This window comes from Ictidomys tridecemlineatus, chromosome 11 (assembly GCF_052094955.1).
Source record: "Ictidomys tridecemlineatus isolate mIctTri1 chromosome 11, mIctTri1.hap1, whole genome shotgun sequence".
NCBI classification, from domain to species: domain Eukaryota; kingdom Metazoa; phylum Chordata; class Mammalia; order Rodentia; family Sciuridae; genus Ictidomys; species Ictidomys tridecemlineatus.
Window position 1 is genome coordinate 21,457,179 of NC_135487.1, and position 17,875 is coordinate 21,475,053.

General features: G+C 54.5%; 1 protein-coding gene and 2 long non-coding RNA genes across 6 annotated transcripts in view; 1 reads left to right on the forward strand and 2 right to left on the reverse strand.

Moving 5' to 3' along the window:
- Positions 1-330: 330 nt before the first annotated feature.
- On the reverse strand, positions 331-3,576 carry LOC144367981 (uncharacterized). The gene is made up of 2 exons (XR_013427674.1): positions 3,225-3,576; positions 331-2,906 (listed from the first exon to the last, which is right to left on the reverse strand). It is a non-coding gene; the product is annotated as an uncharacterized LOC144367981 (long non-coding RNA).
- A 309-nt stretch (positions 3,577-3,885) lies between these two features.
- LOC101963087 (ornithine decarboxylase) lies at positions 3,886-16,704 on the forward strand. Of its 4 annotated transcripts, none has more exons than XM_005318089.3 (12): positions 3,898-4,123; positions 5,219-5,298; positions 5,848-6,031; positions 6,640-6,813; positions 7,298-7,470; positions 8,532-8,666; positions 9,292-9,457; positions 9,877-10,024; positions 13,078-13,178; positions 14,522-14,739; positions 15,070-15,133; positions 16,391-16,704. In XM_005318089.3, exons 1-11 carry the CDS (start codon positions 4,067-4,069, stop codon positions 15,092-15,094), a joined length of 1,461 nt encoding a protein of 486 aa, XP_005318146.2. In that variant the 5' UTR covers positions 3,898-4,066; the 3' UTR covers positions 15,095-15,133; positions 16,391-16,704. The 4 variants fall into 4 exon arrangements, with proteins under 4 accessions (XP_077881917.1, XP_077881918.1, XP_005318146.2 ...); XM_078025790.1 differs by having other exon boundaries at positions 3,899-4,123; positions 9,877-10,000; XM_078025791.1 differs by lacking the exons at positions 14,522-14,739; positions 15,070-15,133; positions 16,391-16,704 and adding an exon at positions 14,337-14,511 and having other exon boundaries at positions 3,886-4,123.
- Positions 10,928-17,875, reverse strand: part of LOC144367980 (uncharacterized) — a 33,705-nt gene continuing 26,757 nt past the window's right edge. Inside the window, exons 4-5 of the long non-coding RNA XR_013427673.1 lie at positions 17,090-17,190; positions 10,928-12,405 (exon numbers count right to left, since the gene is read on the reverse strand). This is a non-coding gene — a long non-coding RNA (uncharacterized LOC144367980). The remainder of the gene's footprint in view (positions 12,406-17,089; positions 17,191-17,875) is intronic.

Genomic DNA, 17,875 nt, shown 5'->3' on the forward strand with positions numbered 1-17,875 from the left:
AGAGAGGGCCGTTTGCGTTCATCAGGTGATGAACCCTGGGGTGGAGCATCGTCCACCCTCCCGGCTCTGACCTCACCATGGTCATCGTGAGCTGAAATGTGAGGTGGCTGTGACATCCAACAACGGTCCCAAGGGTTCTGTGGTGTGTATGAGCCTCATTTGACCTTAACCCAGGTGAGCAGCAGTCCCTTGGTCCACTGTGGAGACCAGCCTGTGCCCTGCTCTTAGTTACTCCAAGGTGAGTAGAACAGTAGTTTTCAGCCTGTGTCCATAAAAGGAAAAGTCCCCTAATGTTAAACCACGACGCAAAGAAAAGACCACCAACTCCAATTTTAAATCAAATTAAAGCAAGCTTGTAATTCTGGCCAGGACTGTCTCTCCCGAAAACCCTGGGCCAGAGAACAGTCCCCCAGCTCTCTAGGAGCATAGTTTTATAGCACAAAAAGTTACAAAAGTGTGGGGGGTGTGTCCTGAGAACTTACAGATAACAGGATTTTGATAAGCATATTACAAAGGCAGATAGTAGGCTAATGATCTAAATGGTTCAACATTTCAGGTTAGGGAGTAAATTTACATCCCAACTCCAGAATTCATGAGGCACCACTGAGGTTTTAGAGAGCGTTGTTACCCGGTCAGGGAAAGCCAGGCAGGGGTGAGTTCCAGGCACGGGCAGGCGTTCCAAGCAAGTTTAGAAATTGTGGTAATTTATAGTAAAACAGAAATTAACTTTTCATGACTTTGTGACGAGATGGCTCCCAATCTTAAGATGGAATTAGGCTGCGATCATCACTAAGAGTGGACACGGCAGCACCCTGCCCTTGTCACCTGGTCACTTGTCATAGCTTTGCCCAGGGGAACTGTCCCTTGAGGCCTCAGCAGTGGGACGTCCTCTACCATGATGACAACGGGGGCCCACTCCAAGCTGACACCTAGCTGGCACCCCGGAACTGGAACTGCTGTGCATCCAGCCCTCTGCCTTGCTGGCTCTGTGACACTCGCTGGTTAAGTCCTTCTCTGACCAGCTACTGGGACTCTTGGACTCTGCTTCCATCCTCTCCCCTGGGCTCTCGGCCCAGCATTCTGAACATCCCTTCCTTAGTCCTCTGTCACCCACGTGTGCATCTTTGCGTGTGACATACGATGCGTGACTTGAGTGTTATGGATATTACAAAGGAAGATTGGAATAGAATAAAAGAACTTGCGATTTTCAGGTGACCCATGAGTGGTCAGTGAATACCGGCCACTGAAAGTGATGTACCTTGTGAATTTATCGTTATTCAGTAGATTCTGATGTTGGGGTGAGACGCAGACGTTTGGTCTATGATGCCATAGCTCACTCAGGACACCCACGCTGACCAAACCAAAGTCATCGCGTTTAACCCCGGTGACCCACGAATACAGTCGCTGGAGCGGACCCTGGGCTGTATCACAGTGAGCCTTGCCTCCTGGGTAGCTGGGATTATAGGCGTGTGCTACCGCACCCAGCTAAGAGAGAGGTTAAATGTTCTCACCAAAAAAAAAAAAAATGTAAACACTTAAGGTGATTGATATGCTGGTCCCTCTGATATGATGACTCCACCTGTATACATGCATAGAAACACCACATCGCACCCTGTGAACAAATTCAGTTATTAGGTGTCAGTTCAAAGTAAAATAAAACTTTGGGGAGGTAGCTCAGCGTTAGAGCCCTTGCTTATCCTGCACCCTGGGTTCAACCTCCAGGGCTTCGAGAAAAACAAAAAGTAAAATAAAATTAAAAAAAAAAAAAGGTAGGGGGGATTTAAAACTTACCCGAGTTAAAAGTACTGAGCATAACACTGACCCTCTTTTAAGAGAAATCCAGAGGACTTGGCAGAGGAGAAGCTGGGGCCCTGGGAGGTGAAAGGATCGCCCAGAGATAGAAACCGTTTCTCTGAATCCGTGGGTGGCCGTGGCGGGTGGGGGTCTCTGTGGAAGCCACCGACTCCACCTTCCTGTTTGGACTCCTGGAGCCGAAGGACTTCTCCAGCTCATGCTTCATCTCCACCCACCTCTTTCCAGAAAGGACTCAGGAGAGCCCTAGAGGGGAGAGTCCTCCTTCCACCTCAGCCTCTTCCTGTTGTCCCTGCTGGACCTGGGAGCTCCCAGAGCCTGGGAGGTTTGGTCTCTGGAGGGTGAGAGTGTGGAGGATTGCCCCGTGCGCTCGCTCCTCCTCCCTCCCTCTCTCTCCTCCTTCCCTCTCCCTGTGCCTTCAGGGCCACCTTGACCCTTCAGTGGGGCCACCTCGGTGTGCTGGCTGTCATCCGGCATCAACGTGACTTCTTGGGGCTTACCACCTGAGATGTCAAAGCCGCAGCCTCACTCAAGGTCACGTATTCGGGTCACACTCCCCTGTGAGTCAACCTCAGGTCAGCACCCCTCCCAGGTCTCCTAATCCCCAGCAAGAACTGAGTTTTGTGTTTAGAATATACAGCGTTTAGAAAGCAGGTGCCACCGAGCCTGCTGATCCTTCAGGGTCCTCTCTGGTCCCATCCCAGCTTAGAAAGTCACCCCCCGAGAGTTCACACAGTCAATCCCATTTTCTGAAGTTTTGAACGGTTTGTTTAGAAGTATATCAGCTCTCTGCACCGTCTTCCTGTGGGGTGAGGGTCTTTCCACGTCGCTCATCCCCTCCTATTCTGTGGCCCTGTCCTCCTGGGCGATGTGTTGAAGTCCCCTGCTCTGAGCGCCATTTCTGGTCGGGTCCCTCTGTCCCACTGATCTTTTCTGCTCTGGGTCCTTATCAGAATGTGGAGTCACCGGCTGTGACTTGTGTTCCCTCTGCCCACACACCAGGCCAGCCAGCAGCGCTGCAGCGGACGTCCTGACACTGTTATCGAGAGCTGGGTCCTTGTCCCCGATGCCCATCCAACAATGAGGACACAGTTCTGAGAAAAAGGAAGAAGTTTTATCACAGCCTGTCCCAAGGCCGTAATTCTGCCCATCAGCAGGAACAGGGGGCTTTTATAGAGGTGATTCAGAGAAAAATGAGGTGAGGGAGGAGAGATGAGGAAGGAGAAGATCAGGGGAAAGAAGATCAGGGAGGAGAAGGTTGGGGGGAAACACACCGACGTTTCAAAGCTACGAGGGACAGAGTCAGATCACCCAGTGAACCCCTGTTGCCTGTCTATCTGGAGACTCCCCGGATCCCACAGTCCCCAGTCCCGCTGCTCCGCCCGCCAGATGCCAGTCCTAGATTCTTTCACCTGTGCTTCCGCCAGGCCGGCTCTGGGTTGGCTTCCCACCATCCCTCCTCAGCGTAGGTGAATTTCTGCACTGGCTCAGGTGACTCAGGGCAGCCCTTCCATTCGCCAGTTTATTATGAAGGACATTACAAGGGGCAAGGGCCGAGGAAGGCCCCGTGCGTAGGAAGGGGCTCAGCTGGAGGGAGCTCCGTCCCTTCGGGTCCCCAGGGAGGCTTCCCTGCATCTCGGATGCTCACAGGCTGGTGGCCTCTGCATCCTTATTGGCCTCTCTGTGCGCCCTCCTCCCCCCAGGTCAGGACAGCCCGCTTCTGGAACGAGGAGGGTCTATGACCTGCTATAGGGAGAGGGCAGGTCAGGGTCTCTTTGTGCCTGGAGGCGAGACAGAAAGGCAGGGAAGATTCAGTTTCTGTGACGCCTGGGGAAGAAGGCCTGGCTGCTGTGGCTGGCCTCAGGGACCATGGACCAGAACCAAGACCTACATACCACAAAATCACACTGGCCTTTATTTATTAAAGACTGAATCTCACACACATTATTTCTTCTACAAATATTGACGGAGGCAAATTCTTTGCTGAATGCTCCCCCACTCCCCCCAGTCCTGGGGATTGAACCTGGGGGGCTTTCACCACAGAGCTACACCCCCAGTTCGCTTCATTATTATCTTTTATTTTGATACAGGTTCTAAATTGCTGAGGCTGGCCTCCAACTTTGGATCCTCCTGCCTTAGACTTCTGAGTAGCTGGAATCACAGGCATGCCTGACTGCACTGGGCTCTATGTTGAATTTCACAGGAGGATGCAGAAATACAGATTGGGTTCCTGTCTCCCAGGCATGGCCATCTGATGGGGAAGATTCCGATGGGCAGAATGACAAACACAAAGACCAACAGTGAGAGTGAGGTGCTCTTGCATATTATCTCACTTAATCCTTATCCTGCTCCTTGACTTTCCATTTTCCAGACAAAGAAACTGAGTCTCAGAGTAGTCAATTAACATGCCCACAGCCACACAGCTTGAGATGCTAAACCGGCTGATTTCAAGGCCATGGGCTTCCCTCTGCTGTCCCGGGGAGGCAAGGCCCCAGAGGGGCTGCAAGCGGGAGGCAGTCCAGGGTTGTAAGAGGGTTAGTTTCCGGCTTAAGATCCACATCTCGGTCTGGGGTTATAGCTCAGTGGTAGAGCGTTTGCCTGGCATGTGTGAGACACTGGGTTCGACCTTCAGCACCACATAGAAATAAATAAATAAAGCCATCGGGTCCATCTACAACTAAAAAGTATTTAAAAAGTAAAAAGGTTCATATTTCTGCTAACCCAAGCACAGGACGACCTGGGCCCTGCCATTGTCCTCCCGACCCGCTGCCCAGGCACAGCTGGCACCATAGATCCGTTGGAGGATCGCAGAGGACTCAGCACAGCAGTGGGTGTAGCCTGCAGAGAGTGGTAGCTGACATCCCAGCCCCAAGGTGGTGGCTCTAGTCTGGGAGGGCCAGCAGTTCACACAGAGGCAGCGGAGACTCCCACAGAAAAGTAGGGTGGGGAGGGGTGGGGACGTGACTAGCCCCTGAGCCATGATGCAGACGGGCTCAGGCTTCTACTTGCAGAAGCTTCCAGAGATACTTAAATCTGGCTGAGGGCAAGAGGCTCCATCCGGGAGAGCCTGGCTCATGCTCCAAGTGTGAGGGACCCGCTCCCGGGAGTCGGAGGGGTTGGTTCTCCTCCCGGGCCCACTCCCAGTCGGCTGCGTGATCTGGTCACTTCTGGGTCCTGGTTTCCACCTTCAGGAGGAGGGGTGAATAGGAATATCTCGGCTCCCTCTGTTTCTGGCCATTGCTGATGCTCGCATATGACAAGAGTGACAGCCCGTGCACCTGTCGTGTGGGAGACCTGCTTGGAGGTTGGGACAGAGAAGGCGGGGAATGAGGATAGGTGGGGACAGGTGGGGAGGCACATCCCCTACCCGACCTGAGATGGGGGCTGGGATCTGTCCTTCCCACAGGGTTTTACCTGGAGTTTGGGGACACCACTGACCTTGCTCCCTGGGCTGTTCCTGAGAAAGCAGGTCACCATGGCCACCAGGTGAGTTAGGAGGGGCTACAGACATAGAGCCGGCCGACCCCACCTTAGCCCCAGGTGTCAGCGGCCAGGGTTGGTCCAGTGGGTGCTCCAGGGAGTCCGGTTCCAGTCTCAGCTCTGCTACTAACCAGCTGACCTGGGGCAAGGCCCTTCCTCCCCCTGGCCTCTAGTCCCTTTTGTCCCTTTTGGTGACATGTGGCTGTAGGACCCTGCCTTCTCCCAGGTCCCAGTTCTGATGTCCTGGGAGCCAGAGGATTTTGGACTCCACACTTCCACTGCGCCTCAGTTTCTCACTTGAATGGAGGAGCCTGGGAGGGATGATAGCCCTCCCTCACTGGGAGCGGGGGCCCATGGGTCTTGCTGCCTGTACCAGGTGTGGGACCGAGGCTGGGCTGGGGCCGTGGCCCATCCATTTGGAGAAACTCACCAGGGCTGTGGAGTCTTGGGGCTGAAGGTTGGCAGGGGTCAAGGACTCAGACCAGCCACTCGGGCTTCCGAGGCCAGCAGGGAGTGGGGAGGAAGAGGCCGGTCCTCAGAGCAGGCCCATTCCAGGAGGCCAGGGGTCTGCCTGGAGGAGGCCTCCGCTGAAGTCTCAGGGACCAGCACCCACCTTGGGGGCCTGAAGGAGAGTCTCAGGTCCCCTGGAAGCCCATGGCCAGCGGAGCTCATCGCCCTGGGTCCTGGGGGATCGGCCAGGCAGGAAGTCCTGAGGAAGATCCAGGAGCTCTCGGATTCGGTATGGAGGGTCAGCAGGAGCTCACGGGCCTCTGGCCGGTCTGCAGTCAGAGGCTGGGGAGGACCAGGACAGCAGCCCTGGGGCCATGGGAGGTGGGAGTCTTGGTTGTCCCTTTGATGGTGAGAAAGGCGGCTTCCTGCTTTGTGGCTTTGCAAGGCCATGTCACAAGTCTTTTTCCAAGGCCCCCTTCAGCTGGGGGTCTTGGATGAGCAGCTCTGCCCCCTCCAGGGCCCCTGGTCAGGGGGGATTTTACTGAGTCAGACCCTCTAGTGGAGGTGGGAGCCTCCTTTTCCTAGCTTTGGTCCATAGAGACGATGCCTTCTGCTCTTTTCCTTTAACGGTTAGAGAAGGCTGAGGATGTGGCTCAGCACAGAGCCTGGTCCTATCACACCCAGGGCCTGGGTTGGGTCTTTGGCAGGGGGTGGGGAGGAGTTAAAAGACCCGGGTTCAACTCCTCTGTGTCTTGCACTTGCTCTCTGACTTGAGCCAGTGTCTTCCCTTTCTCAGTCTTCCTTCCTCCATCTGAAAGCGCTTGTTTCATAGAGCCCAGGGGATTATGCGACATCAGCACTACCCAGCCTTCTCTCCCTGGGTCCTTGTCCCAACAGATCCACCGAGATCCCTTCATGGTGGCCGACCTGGACATGCTGGCCAGCCGCCATGCGACTTTCCGCCAGGCCCTGCCACGAGTCTGGCCCTTCTATGCAGTGAAGTGTAGCAGCAGCCCCTGGGTGCTGCGCGTCCTGGCTGCCCTGGGCACAGGCTTTGACTGTGCCAGCCAGGTGAGCCTGTGTCCACACCCTCCACGGGGCCGTGTGACTAGGGCGGGCAGCCCACTAGGGAACGAGGGAGCATAGGCTTCAAGCCTCAGAGCCCTGGTACAGCCAGTTGACCTTTCTGACCCTCAGTTTCTTCCTCTGGTCAAATGTGGTGGTGGGCGCCTGTAATTCTAGCAACCTAGGAGGCTGAGGCAGGAATATTTCACAAATTTGAGGCCAGCCTAGGCAACTTAGCAAGACCCTGTCTCAAAATAAAAAATAAAAAGGGCTGGGGATGTGGCTCAGTGGTAAAGTGCTCCTGGGTTCAATCCCTAGTACCAAAAATAAAATAAAATAAAGAGGCCAACTCTTAATTTCCCAGTGGAGTGCTTGGTAGGTAGCAGGGGTTCAATCAAGGGCAGCTCCATTTGCTCAGGCCAATCTTCCTGTCTCCAAAGAGTAGAGGGTCAACAAGGTAACCTCCAACTCTGGCTTTCACCCATGACAGGTGGAGCTGGAGCAGGTGCTGAGCCTGGGTGTAGCCCCCTCACGCATCATCTTTGCCAACCCTTGCAAGGCCAGCGCCCACATTCAGTATGCAGCCCACCGGGGGGTGAAGCTCCTGACCTTTGACAGCGAGGAGGAGCTGACCAAGGTGGCCAAGCACCACCCTGAGGCCAGGTGAGCAAGCATAAGAATTGGGGTCAGTAGGTCAATGGTTTCCCTGGTGTACATTGGTATCAATTGCTTTTGTCTGCACAGACACCAAACAGAGCCTAGCACAAGGACAGCTGACCCATGATGTCAAAGAAAAAGTACTCACATGGGCGGGGGGCGTGGCTCAGTGGTAGAGCACTCGCCTTGCCTGTGTGAGGCTGTGAGTTCAATCCCCAGCACTGGGGGGGGGGGGAATTACTCACACTGGAGTGAGACAGGGCTCTCTTCTCAGAGGCATGGGTCTCATTCTATGTAGTCTTGAGAAAGTTAAGAACAGCATACTACAGGGACACCGCCACATCCATGTTTATAGCAGCACAATTCACAATAGCTAAACTATGGAACCAAACTAGATGCCCTTCAATAGATGAATGGATTAAAAAAATGTGGCATATATACACAATGAAATATTACTCAGCAATAAAGGAGAATAAAATCATGGCATTTGCAGGTAAATGGTTGGCATTGAAGAAGATAATGCTAAGGGAAGTTAGCCAATCCCCAAAAAACAAATGCTGAATGTTCTCTCTGATATAAGGAGGCTGACTCATAGTGGGGTAGGGAGGGGGAGCATGGGAGGATTAGATGAACTCTAGATAGGGCAGAGGGGTGGGAGGGGAGGGGAGGGGGCAGGGGGTTAGCAATGATGGTGGAATGTGATGGACATCATTATCCAAAGTATATGTATGAAGACACGAATTGGTGTGAACATGCTTTATATACAGAGATATGGAACATTTGTGCTCTATATGTGTAATTAGAATAGTGATGCATTCCGCTGTCATGTATTTAAAAAATAAAATCAATTAAGAATTGGAAGAACCCATCTCTGGTTCTGCAGGAGGTATGTTTACGATTTTGTCCTTTTCCTGCTCGTTCTTGCCTGGCAGGAGTCCAAGTTCACTCCCTCCGCCTCAGAGGCTGGATAATCAGGGGAGCAGGCGGGGGTGCAGTGGAGGGGGGGTAAAGAAGGCTTCGGTGTTCACGTGCCTAAACTCTCCTGCCATCCCTCCTGCCTGCCCCAGGCTGGTCCTCCGGATATTGGCCGAGGACAGCAAGAGCAGATTCCCCCTGAACACCAAGTTTGGTGCCAGCCTGGAGGCCTGTGGACACCTGCTCACGAGAGCCAGAGACCTGGGGCTGGCTGTGGTTGGAGTCAGGTGAGTGAGCAGTAGCTTCCCATGACGGGGAGGCGGGAGTCCTGGTGCCCCCCCCCAGCCCTTTTACTTAATGCACATGCTGGGCCAGCAGTGGCCTCTCTGGCCCCCAGTGGCCTCTACCCCTGGGTTCAATTCCCAGCACTACAAAAAGCAAATAAGAAAAAAAGGAAAGATTGCATCAAATGTGATTTGTCTGGGTTACTTTATGTTTTTAAATGTTGCACGTGAGGAAATGGCCCCACCCTTTCTGGCCCTGATTACTCAGCTTGCCTTCTGGGGGGCACTGGGAGTCAAGCTTCTGATGACAGACCCTCCAAGACCCTGCAATGGAGGCCCTGGGAGGGGCAGCTGGGGGTGACACAGTCCCCAACTCCAGGATCGTCATGTGGGGTGTGTGCACCCCTGAGGACACCCTGTGCATATCTCAGGTTGCACATTCCCTGGGCACCCACCTGGGCCCGTGTAGAGGGGCACTCTGAGTGAGGTGTCAGACCTGTGCTGGTCTCTGCTCTTCACCTGCGTCCCAGCAGCGCCTGGGCAGTGTTTCTGAATGCGGCGCTCTTCACGCTGACCCTAGCATTTCCATCTGTGTGTCTCCCATGCCACCTGCCACGGTGGTGCTCAGCTTCCACGTGGGCTCCGATTGCCAGACCCCCCAGAGCTTCGCCCAGGCCATTGCTGACTGCCGCCGTGTGTTCCAGATGGGCCACGGGGCCGGCCACCACATGAGCCTCCTGGATCTCGGAGGGGGCTTCCCTGGAGCCGAGGGCTCTGAGCCTGCGTTTGAGGAGGTGTGAGAGATGGCCCCGGGAACTGGGAGGGAGTCTAGGGTCCCAGTCTGGGGTGAGCAACACAATGTGAGCGTGAAAGCCCGGTGTTTGGGGGGCTCTGTGCACACCTGGGGTCCTGACTGCGCATGTGCTACCTGCTGTGTCTCTCCTGTCCCTGGCTGGGCTGCAGTCAGGTAGAAGTTTGCAATCCCCAGACCAGGGAACATTCTCCTTCTCCTGTTTAAATGCTCTGACCTCCCACTTCTCAGGGTGCCTTTACCTCTCTTTCCGGGTGCCTTCGCCCTTCTGGGTCCTACCTGCTCCCTCCTCAGTAAACCTCTCCACATCCCTGTCACTGTCACTGGGGCAGAGGGAAACGGAGCATGCTAAGCCCATTGTATAGGAACTGGCCACAGGAGAGGCTGGGTCTGTCCCTGCAGATGGCGAGTGTCATCAATGCTGCCCTGGCCCAGGACTTTCCCGAGGACACTGGTGTCGAGGTCATTGCGGAGCCTGGACGCTTCTACATGGCATCTGTCTGCACAGCCGCTGTCAACATCATTGGCAAGAAGGCTGTGCTGGGGCCCGGTGGGTGGGCCCAGAGGGTGCTGGGTGGGGAGGCCACCGGCCAGGCATCCCTAGACCCTGGGGAGAGGATGGGCAGCTGGGCTAGGCTTTGCCCCTGGTGCATAATCAGCAGGAAACGAGATTTGAATTGGGCTTGGAAAAAACCCCATAGTGTCACTAATTTCTTGTTCTCAAATAGACTGTGAAGTCTGGAATGAAGACAAAAGGTCTTTTCTTCCTCAATAGCCTGTTAATTTATGCTGCATTTATAAAGTTAAAGTCACAGAATACAGCTCAGATCCCAGGCACCCTTGTAATGTATACCCTGTAACTAAGCCTAGTAAGTTCTCCTGCCTCCCTCCTCCCTCCCTCCCTCCCCCTCCCTCTCCTCCCTCCCTCCTTCCCTCCCCCTCCCTCCTTCCCTAATCCCTCCCTCCCCCCTCCTCCCTCCCCCCTCCTCTCCCCTCCCCCTCCCTCCCTCCTCCCTCCTCCCTCCTCCCTCCCTTTCTTCCTTCCTTCCTGTTCTTTTCCAGGGCTGGGGATGGACCCAGACCTTTGCACAAGCTAGACAGGCCCTCTACCACTGAGTTACTTAGAGCTGCAGCCCCAGACTAGTAAATTCTTTAAGCGAGTGAAAAGGTACCAATTCACAGAACCAAAAACATAGCAAGTGTACCCAAATTCTCACGAGTAAATCAGCAGTATTCTATGATCATATCCTGAGGATTCTCGCCCAGAGGGTGACAAAGCCTGTTGACAGTGGGGTCCGTCTACCACTGGAGGGTCTTTCCATTGTCCATCTGTTTTGTGGATGGGAATGGGGTGGTTTGCTGTTCTCACAGAACTAAGCAGAACCGCAATTTCATGATGAAATAGAGAACATGACTAGATCCAGTCCACTGCAGCTTGGTGGAAATTGACCTGTCACTGTTTACAAATCTCTTTAATCCCCTTCCATATCTTTTTGACAAATGATTGGCCACCACTCCGTCACCCCCAGGCAGTCATGTCAAACAATCTCATTTCGTTGCAGAATGTCTCAGTCAAGAATATTAGAGGCAAAGTGGTGCACGCCTATAATTCTAGCAGTTGGGGAGGCCGAGGCAGGAGGATCACAAGTTCAAAGCCAGCCTTAGCAACTTAGTGAGGCCCTAAGCAACTTAATGAGACCCTGTCTCTAAATAAAAAATAAAAAGGGCTGGGGATGTGGCTCGGTGGTAAAGCTCCCCTGGGTTCAATCTCCAGTACCACCACCACCAACAACAACAAAAGTTATAAGATGAAGCATAAGATTTCAGCCTTCGTTTCACCAAAGTCTGTTCTAGGTATTTGGAACTGGTTATTTATGTCCACAATAGCAAGAGCTGCCAACTAGCATGGATCGATGATGTGTGAATTACATATTTTATCTCATTTCCACTCAACGATCCTGTGAGGTGGCTTTGGGTCATTCCCATTAAACAGGTGGAGATGTTGAGGCACAGAGAGGGGAAGGCCTTGTGCACGGGGGCACAGCCAGCGTGTGGCACGATGGGGCCCCAGGTCCGTCTGACTCCAGGGGCTGTCAAGCCTCAGGGCTGTCACAATGAACTATCCTCAACTGATTCAGGGTCCGTGGGCTGGGCCTGGGGCTGGGGAGAGCAGCTCAGTAACAGCAGCTGAAGAAAGGGGAGGAGCAAAGGGTGACGGACAGCAGCGAAAAGTTAGAGCAGGAAACTGGGGAGAGAAAGTCAATATTCAGAAAGACCCGAGCATCTAAGTGGTAACTGAAATGCCCCAGCTTTACAGAAATAAGTGTGAAATTCTGAGTTTAAATCCAAGAAGCAATGTGCTGAGTGCAGTCTAATGACTGGGAAGAGATTGGTTTGTTTGGAGGTCATGTCCAGAGGACCTGGGGGTCAGCAACTAGGGAGAAAGCTGCCATAGGTTTACATTAGCGGTATCATTAGAGGCAGGGAGCTTAGATGGAGGGAGGTGAGAATCATGTAGCAGTCGGTGCTGGGTAGAGGTGGGCACTGTTTTAAAATGTAGGCAGATTTGTAAGACATGGACTCAGAAACAGCTGTCCTGAAGGGAGAACTTCATACGTGTGGGACAGCACCACAGCGGTCAGCAGGCAGAAGGAGAAAGTGAACCGTGAGGGCAGAGGTCTTCACTGTGGCTTTGAGGGAAGGAATGGGTGGGGCTGGCACACGGTGCAGGCAGGCTTAGGACTGGCCAGGCTCTGGCCTCTAAGCACCATGCCTGGTCCCTGGGATGAGAACCAGGGGAAAGGCCAGGAGTCCTTTGCTGCTGCCAAGAATGAGCTCTTTGGGGGATGACTAATCCGTCAGGCATGAGCAGGGCCCCAGAGGCCAGAGCACCAAGAACACGCAGATCAAAATCCCGGTCATCCAGGCAGCCTGCCAGGAAGGAAAGAGACAAGTCAGCCCACCACAGAGCAGCAACCAGAACAGGACAGTCGGCCAGATGTAGCTGTGCGACCCGGAGGCTGAGGCAGGAGGATGGCAATTGAGTGAGACCTTGCTTCAAAGTAGAAAATACACAGGGCTGGGGGGTAGCTCAGCCCCTGGGGCCAACCCCTGGTGTTGCAAAACAAAACAAATGGAATCGTCACACAAAGGCCACGGCTCCCTCTTCTGCCCCCCACTCAGCAGGTGCTCAGGCACCTGGTCCAAGGCCAAGGACTTGGGATCTGTGACCCGGATGAATTCCAGCCCCGCCACCTTCCCCTGTGGACTTCTGGCAAGACTTAGTTTCCCTGCTGTAAAGGACGGTTGTGCCTGCTCAGGGTGTGGTGACACGTGTTATGAAACACACGTGGAGGCCCAGGACAGTTCCTGAGCTGTAGGGCACATGCTCTGCTGGGAGGAGCAGAGGGCCGTGGGGGCCCAGGGACAGGGCCTGGCCATGCACAGAAAGAGGATCAGGGAAGCCTCTTAGGGCAGGGGACAGGAGTTATCCAGCTCTGGGCAGAGGGGCTGGGCCTCTCCCAAGGGTGCTGGGGCTCCTGTGTGGAGAGTCAGTAGTGACACCAGCCAAGCACCCCTCAGTCCTGCCATTCCCGCTCCCAGGGGGCCACCGGAAGCTGCTCTACTACCTGAACGAGGGCCAGTATGGCTCCTTCCGCATCTTCCTCAGGGAGCCCACCCCCAGGACGCCCATCGTGGTGAAGGTAAGGGGGCCCTTGTGTGACTCCCACTCTTCCCAGACCCTGAGACCACCAGGTCCAGGCTCCTGCCCTGAGAGGGAGGGGGAGGTGAAGGATCTCAGATAGAACCTGGTTCTACAAGTTACCACACCAGGAGTATGTGTAGGGACCTGGTGTCCAGCTCTGTGTGCTTCCTAGAGGGGCCGGACCATCTGCACCTGTGCAGGTACCTGGGCGCCCAGGTGCGTGGGTCTGTGGAGGTTGCATATCTGGGTGTATCTCCGTGTGCACTCTGTGTATGAGTGTGTGTTTCCAGAACACTTGAATGTTGAGGTACAGGAGACCTCAAAGTAATGGTTCTCAAACTGCTTCGCGTTAGCACCACCTGGGAAACTTTAGACGCCCTGGTGTGCAGGCCACGCCCTCAGACCCTTTAAGTTAGCATTTTTCAGGGATCAGGAGCCTGGCATCAGCCTTTGTTAAGATCCCCCAGTGGCTCCAGTGTTAACACTGAGGCTCGATGTCTGAGGGACTAATGAGTAAAATCTTTGCATGCTGCAGTTGGAAAACTGCCTTCCCACACGCGGCTGCTTTAGGGGATCATCGGCAGGGCTGGGATGTGTCCCTGCATAGAACATAAGCTCCTGAGGGCAGGTGTTGAAATAGAACGCAAAGAAAAGACCTCCGACTCCAATTTTAAATCAAATTAAAGCAAGCTTGTAACTCTGACTAGCTGGCACTGTCCCTCTCCCCAAATCCGAGGGTTAGAAGACAGACCTCCAGCTCTTTGGGAGCACAGTTTAATAGCACAAAAAGTTGCAAAAAGGGGAACCTATAGATAACAGGATTTTGACAAGCATAATACAAAGGCAGGTAGTAGGTCAACGGTCTAAATGGTGGTTCAGCACTTAGGGAGTAAGTTTAGATTCCAACATCAGAATTTATGAGGCACCATTAGGGTTTCAGGGAGGGTTGTTATTTGATCGGGGAAAACCAGGCAGGGGTGAGTTCAAGGCACGGGCAGGCATTCCAAGCAAGTTTAAAACATCAAAATACGGCCAGGCCACATAGAAATCTTAATATTTTACGGAAAACAGAACTGAATCTTGTTTAACTTTTGACAAGATGGCTCCTGATCTTAAGAGGGAATCAGGCTGGGTTCATCACAGGGTCTTCCTTTAGGTCAGTGTGCATCCCAGAGGCCGCCGGGCGCAGAGTAGCCGCCCCATCGTGGTTCCTGGTGTTGAATGACAGTGTCCTTGCTGGTGCATTGCCACTTGCGCCCAGGGGAGTACCCTGGGCCTGGGGAGCGGCTGGGGTGGGGTGCACTCTTGCTTCTCTGACCCTCTCACCCTTGCTCCCTGTAGGAGTTCCTCTCGGAGCCCCGCCTCTTCCCCTGCACCCTCTACGGCCCCACGTGTGATGCCTTTGACAGGCTGTCCTTGGAGGAGGTGTGGCTGCCCGAGCTGGACGTGGGCGACTGGCTCATCTTCCCCTCGGTGGGCGCCTACACGTGCTCCATGAGCTCCACCTTCAACGGCTTCCTGCCCGCCAACGTCTGCTATGCCCTCGGCCCCCAGCTCAGGTGCCTGGAGGAGGAGGTTGGGGGGAGGGCAGCGGGGGACTCTGCCAGGGCCTGAGCCTGGCACAGGAGGCTTTCTTTCCCTCGTCGGTCCTGGCAGAGCCCAGTGTGACCGATGGCTTGGACACTGGCCTCTGCCTATGGGCTTGACCTGTCTTACACTCTCCCCAGTCAAGTCCAAGGTTCCAGCAGCCCAGACCCTTCTCGCTCTCCAGATGACCCTCCCCACCTGACTCACAGCCCCTGCCCTGAGGCCCTTGCTCTGCCCAGCCTAGGGCTGGTCCCTGAGGAGGTGGAGGGACTGACCCTGTGAGTGACATCCCATTTTCACAGGAGCCTGCTGGAGATGGCACCTTAGGCCCCTGTGTGGCTGCAGTGGAGTGGCTCCAGATGCCTGGTGAGTGGGGGGGGGGACACCTGGGGAGGGGAGTTTCTGGAGGAAGCAGAGGCCTGGCTGCTTCCAGGAGCCTTGGTTTTTTAATTTTTTTTTGTTGTTGTTGTTGTTTTTTTGGTGGTGCTGGGTGGGACCCAGGGCCTCCTGCTAGGCAGGTGCTCTACCACTGTGCCACCCGCCCCCAGCCCTGAGATGGGCATTTTTAAGGTCCAAGCTGTTCCCCTGCAGCAGGCCTGAGGCCCAGGCTGCTCCCTGGGCCCGGCCCTCCCTGCCCCTGCCCCACCGTGGGTCCTGGGTGGGCTGAGGAACCTGCCCAGCACAACACACGTGCCCTGCAGCGAGGCCCAGGGCGCTGACAGGACCTGGGTTTCTTTCCTTCCTCCTTCGGTGGTGGTGGTGGTGGTGGGGGGTTCATGGCCCCTGAGCCGCTGCTGAAAGGGTTTACAGGGACTGGAGATGCCTCCCCCAGGGCGTGAGAGCTCTGGCTTTGTCGTCAGACTGGCCTGGAGTCAATCCAGGCTCCACCATGAGCTGGCAGACGGTCAGAGCCTCCGTTTCCCCTTCTGTGAAGGGAGGACAGTGGTTTCCCTGTCACAGGGACGTTGAGAGAATAAAGGACGATGATGTCAATCCTCCCAAGGACCATTCATGTCCAGGGCCTGGCCTCTGGCTGGGCAGGGCCTTCCAGAGGCTCCCCACCGCCCCACAGTCTGGGCAACCTCAGAGGGCAGGGGTAGCACCTGGCCACACAGCTGAGGGACCAGGCCAGAGCTGCCTCAGACCAGGCCTCGGCCTCAGAGGACCCTCAGATTGGAAGTTTGGATGCATGAGGTGTGGCCACAGACGACTCTAAAGAAGAACACTTTTCAATGTTAAAAATAACATTTGGGGCCAGGTGTGGTGGCTCACACCGGTAATCCCAGCAGCTCAGGAGGCTGAGGGAGGAGGATTGAAAGTTCAAGACCAGCCTCAGCAATTTAGTGAGGCCCCGGAGCAACTTAACAAGACCCTGTGTCAAAAGAAAAAATTAAAAGGGCTGGGGATGTGGCTCAGTGGTTAAGTGCCCCTGGGTTCACTCTCTGGTACCAAAATAAATAAATAAATAATATTTGGGGTTTTAAGCTTAAATATATGTGTGCTACAGGGAAGGACACTGGCCGAGGGGAGGGTAGGAACGTCAGGATGCCCACCCTGCAGTGAGAGGGGAGTGGGCCTGGGTGTCCCCCAGCTCGCCTGAGGAGGGCCTTCTTGGACCCACAGCCTCTGAAGACAGTTCTCCTGCTGGAGTCGGTGCCACCAGTCCTGCCATTGCCACCTCAGCCCGGTCAAGGCCAGAAGTCCTTCTTGGGCTGAAGAACATTCACCCCCTGAACCTGAGGACAAGGTGGGCGGTGAAGGCCTCCCGTGGGAGCTGGAGGGACCCGAGAGCCTGCCGGACACTGTGCTTCTCCCTTGGTTCTCCTTGGGGCCTTCAAATTGAGTGTGGAAGTGTCCACCTCTAACCCTCAGAGGTGTTTGAAAAAAACAGATATAAGTGGGCTTTAGGGAAAATATAAAGCTGTATTCTGGTGCAAGAGAGGGTTGGTGTGTTCTGTTTGCCCTGTGGGTGCTGTCCTGAGGGATTGTGGATAATGATCCATCCATTCCCCCTGCCCATCCATCATCCATCCATCCATCCATCATCCATCCGTCATATACCAACCCATTTATCACCCATCCACCTATCCACCCATCTACTCACCCACCCATTCATCATCTACATCCACCCATCCATCATCTATCTATCCATCCATCCATCCACCCATCCACCCATCCACCCATCCATCCGTTTTTCCATCCATCCATTCATCTGCCTGTCCATCATCCAGCCTCTCGATAACAATACGAGGGCCTCTTTGGCCTGGTGTTACTCTAGGCACACTTGTGGAGGGGTGGGACACAATCAGAGTCAGCGTGTACCTGAAAGGCTGAGCCAAGAGCATCTGCTGAGGAATCAGATGAGGTCTTTGAGGAAAGAGGAGTTCAACTCCAGGGTTTGGGGCCACAGTTGCCCTGGGGACCTGGAAGAGAACAGGTTAGGAGTGTTGAAATCCAGAGTTCAGTTTTGGACAAGTTTCATTTGAGAAGCCAGTTAGGCCTCCCGATGGGGTCAGGTACAACAATGTGATGGAACCAATGAGACCATCAAAGAAGAAACAGTTGCGGAATTAAGAGTAGAACTACTCCCAGGAGGGAACCCTCAGCCGTGACCAGTGTTACTGAGAAGTGGGGGACTGAGCTCGGTCACCCAGGGAAGATTGGCCTCCAGCAGGCGCAGAGCTGGTGGAAGGTGGGACAGATCCCAGGGAGGCGGGGACGGCTTAAAGCATGAAGTAGCCCCGGGGTCTATGCAGGTCAGGCTCCATACAAGGTGCCAACTCGTGGTCCCCGCAGCCCTCCAAGCTTTGCCGTGCCTGGCATGGCATGCCACCCATTTGCAGCTGTTACCCGCTGCAGACTTAGAGGGACGCCACTGTGCAGAGCCGCTGGCCCTGGGTCATCACCGAATCAGGGAACATTTTGAAATCCAGTGCTTCAGTGTTCTGGGTTCAGGGCTTCAGGGCTTGCTCCCTGTGTATACTCGAGCCCGGAGTCCCACGTGGTGAAAGTAAGCAATTCTCCTGGCTCTTGGGGGATTAAACTTTTGATACTTGTGCTCTGGTCAGTGGAAGCCATGTCACCATTCATCCACAGGGACTTGCTGCC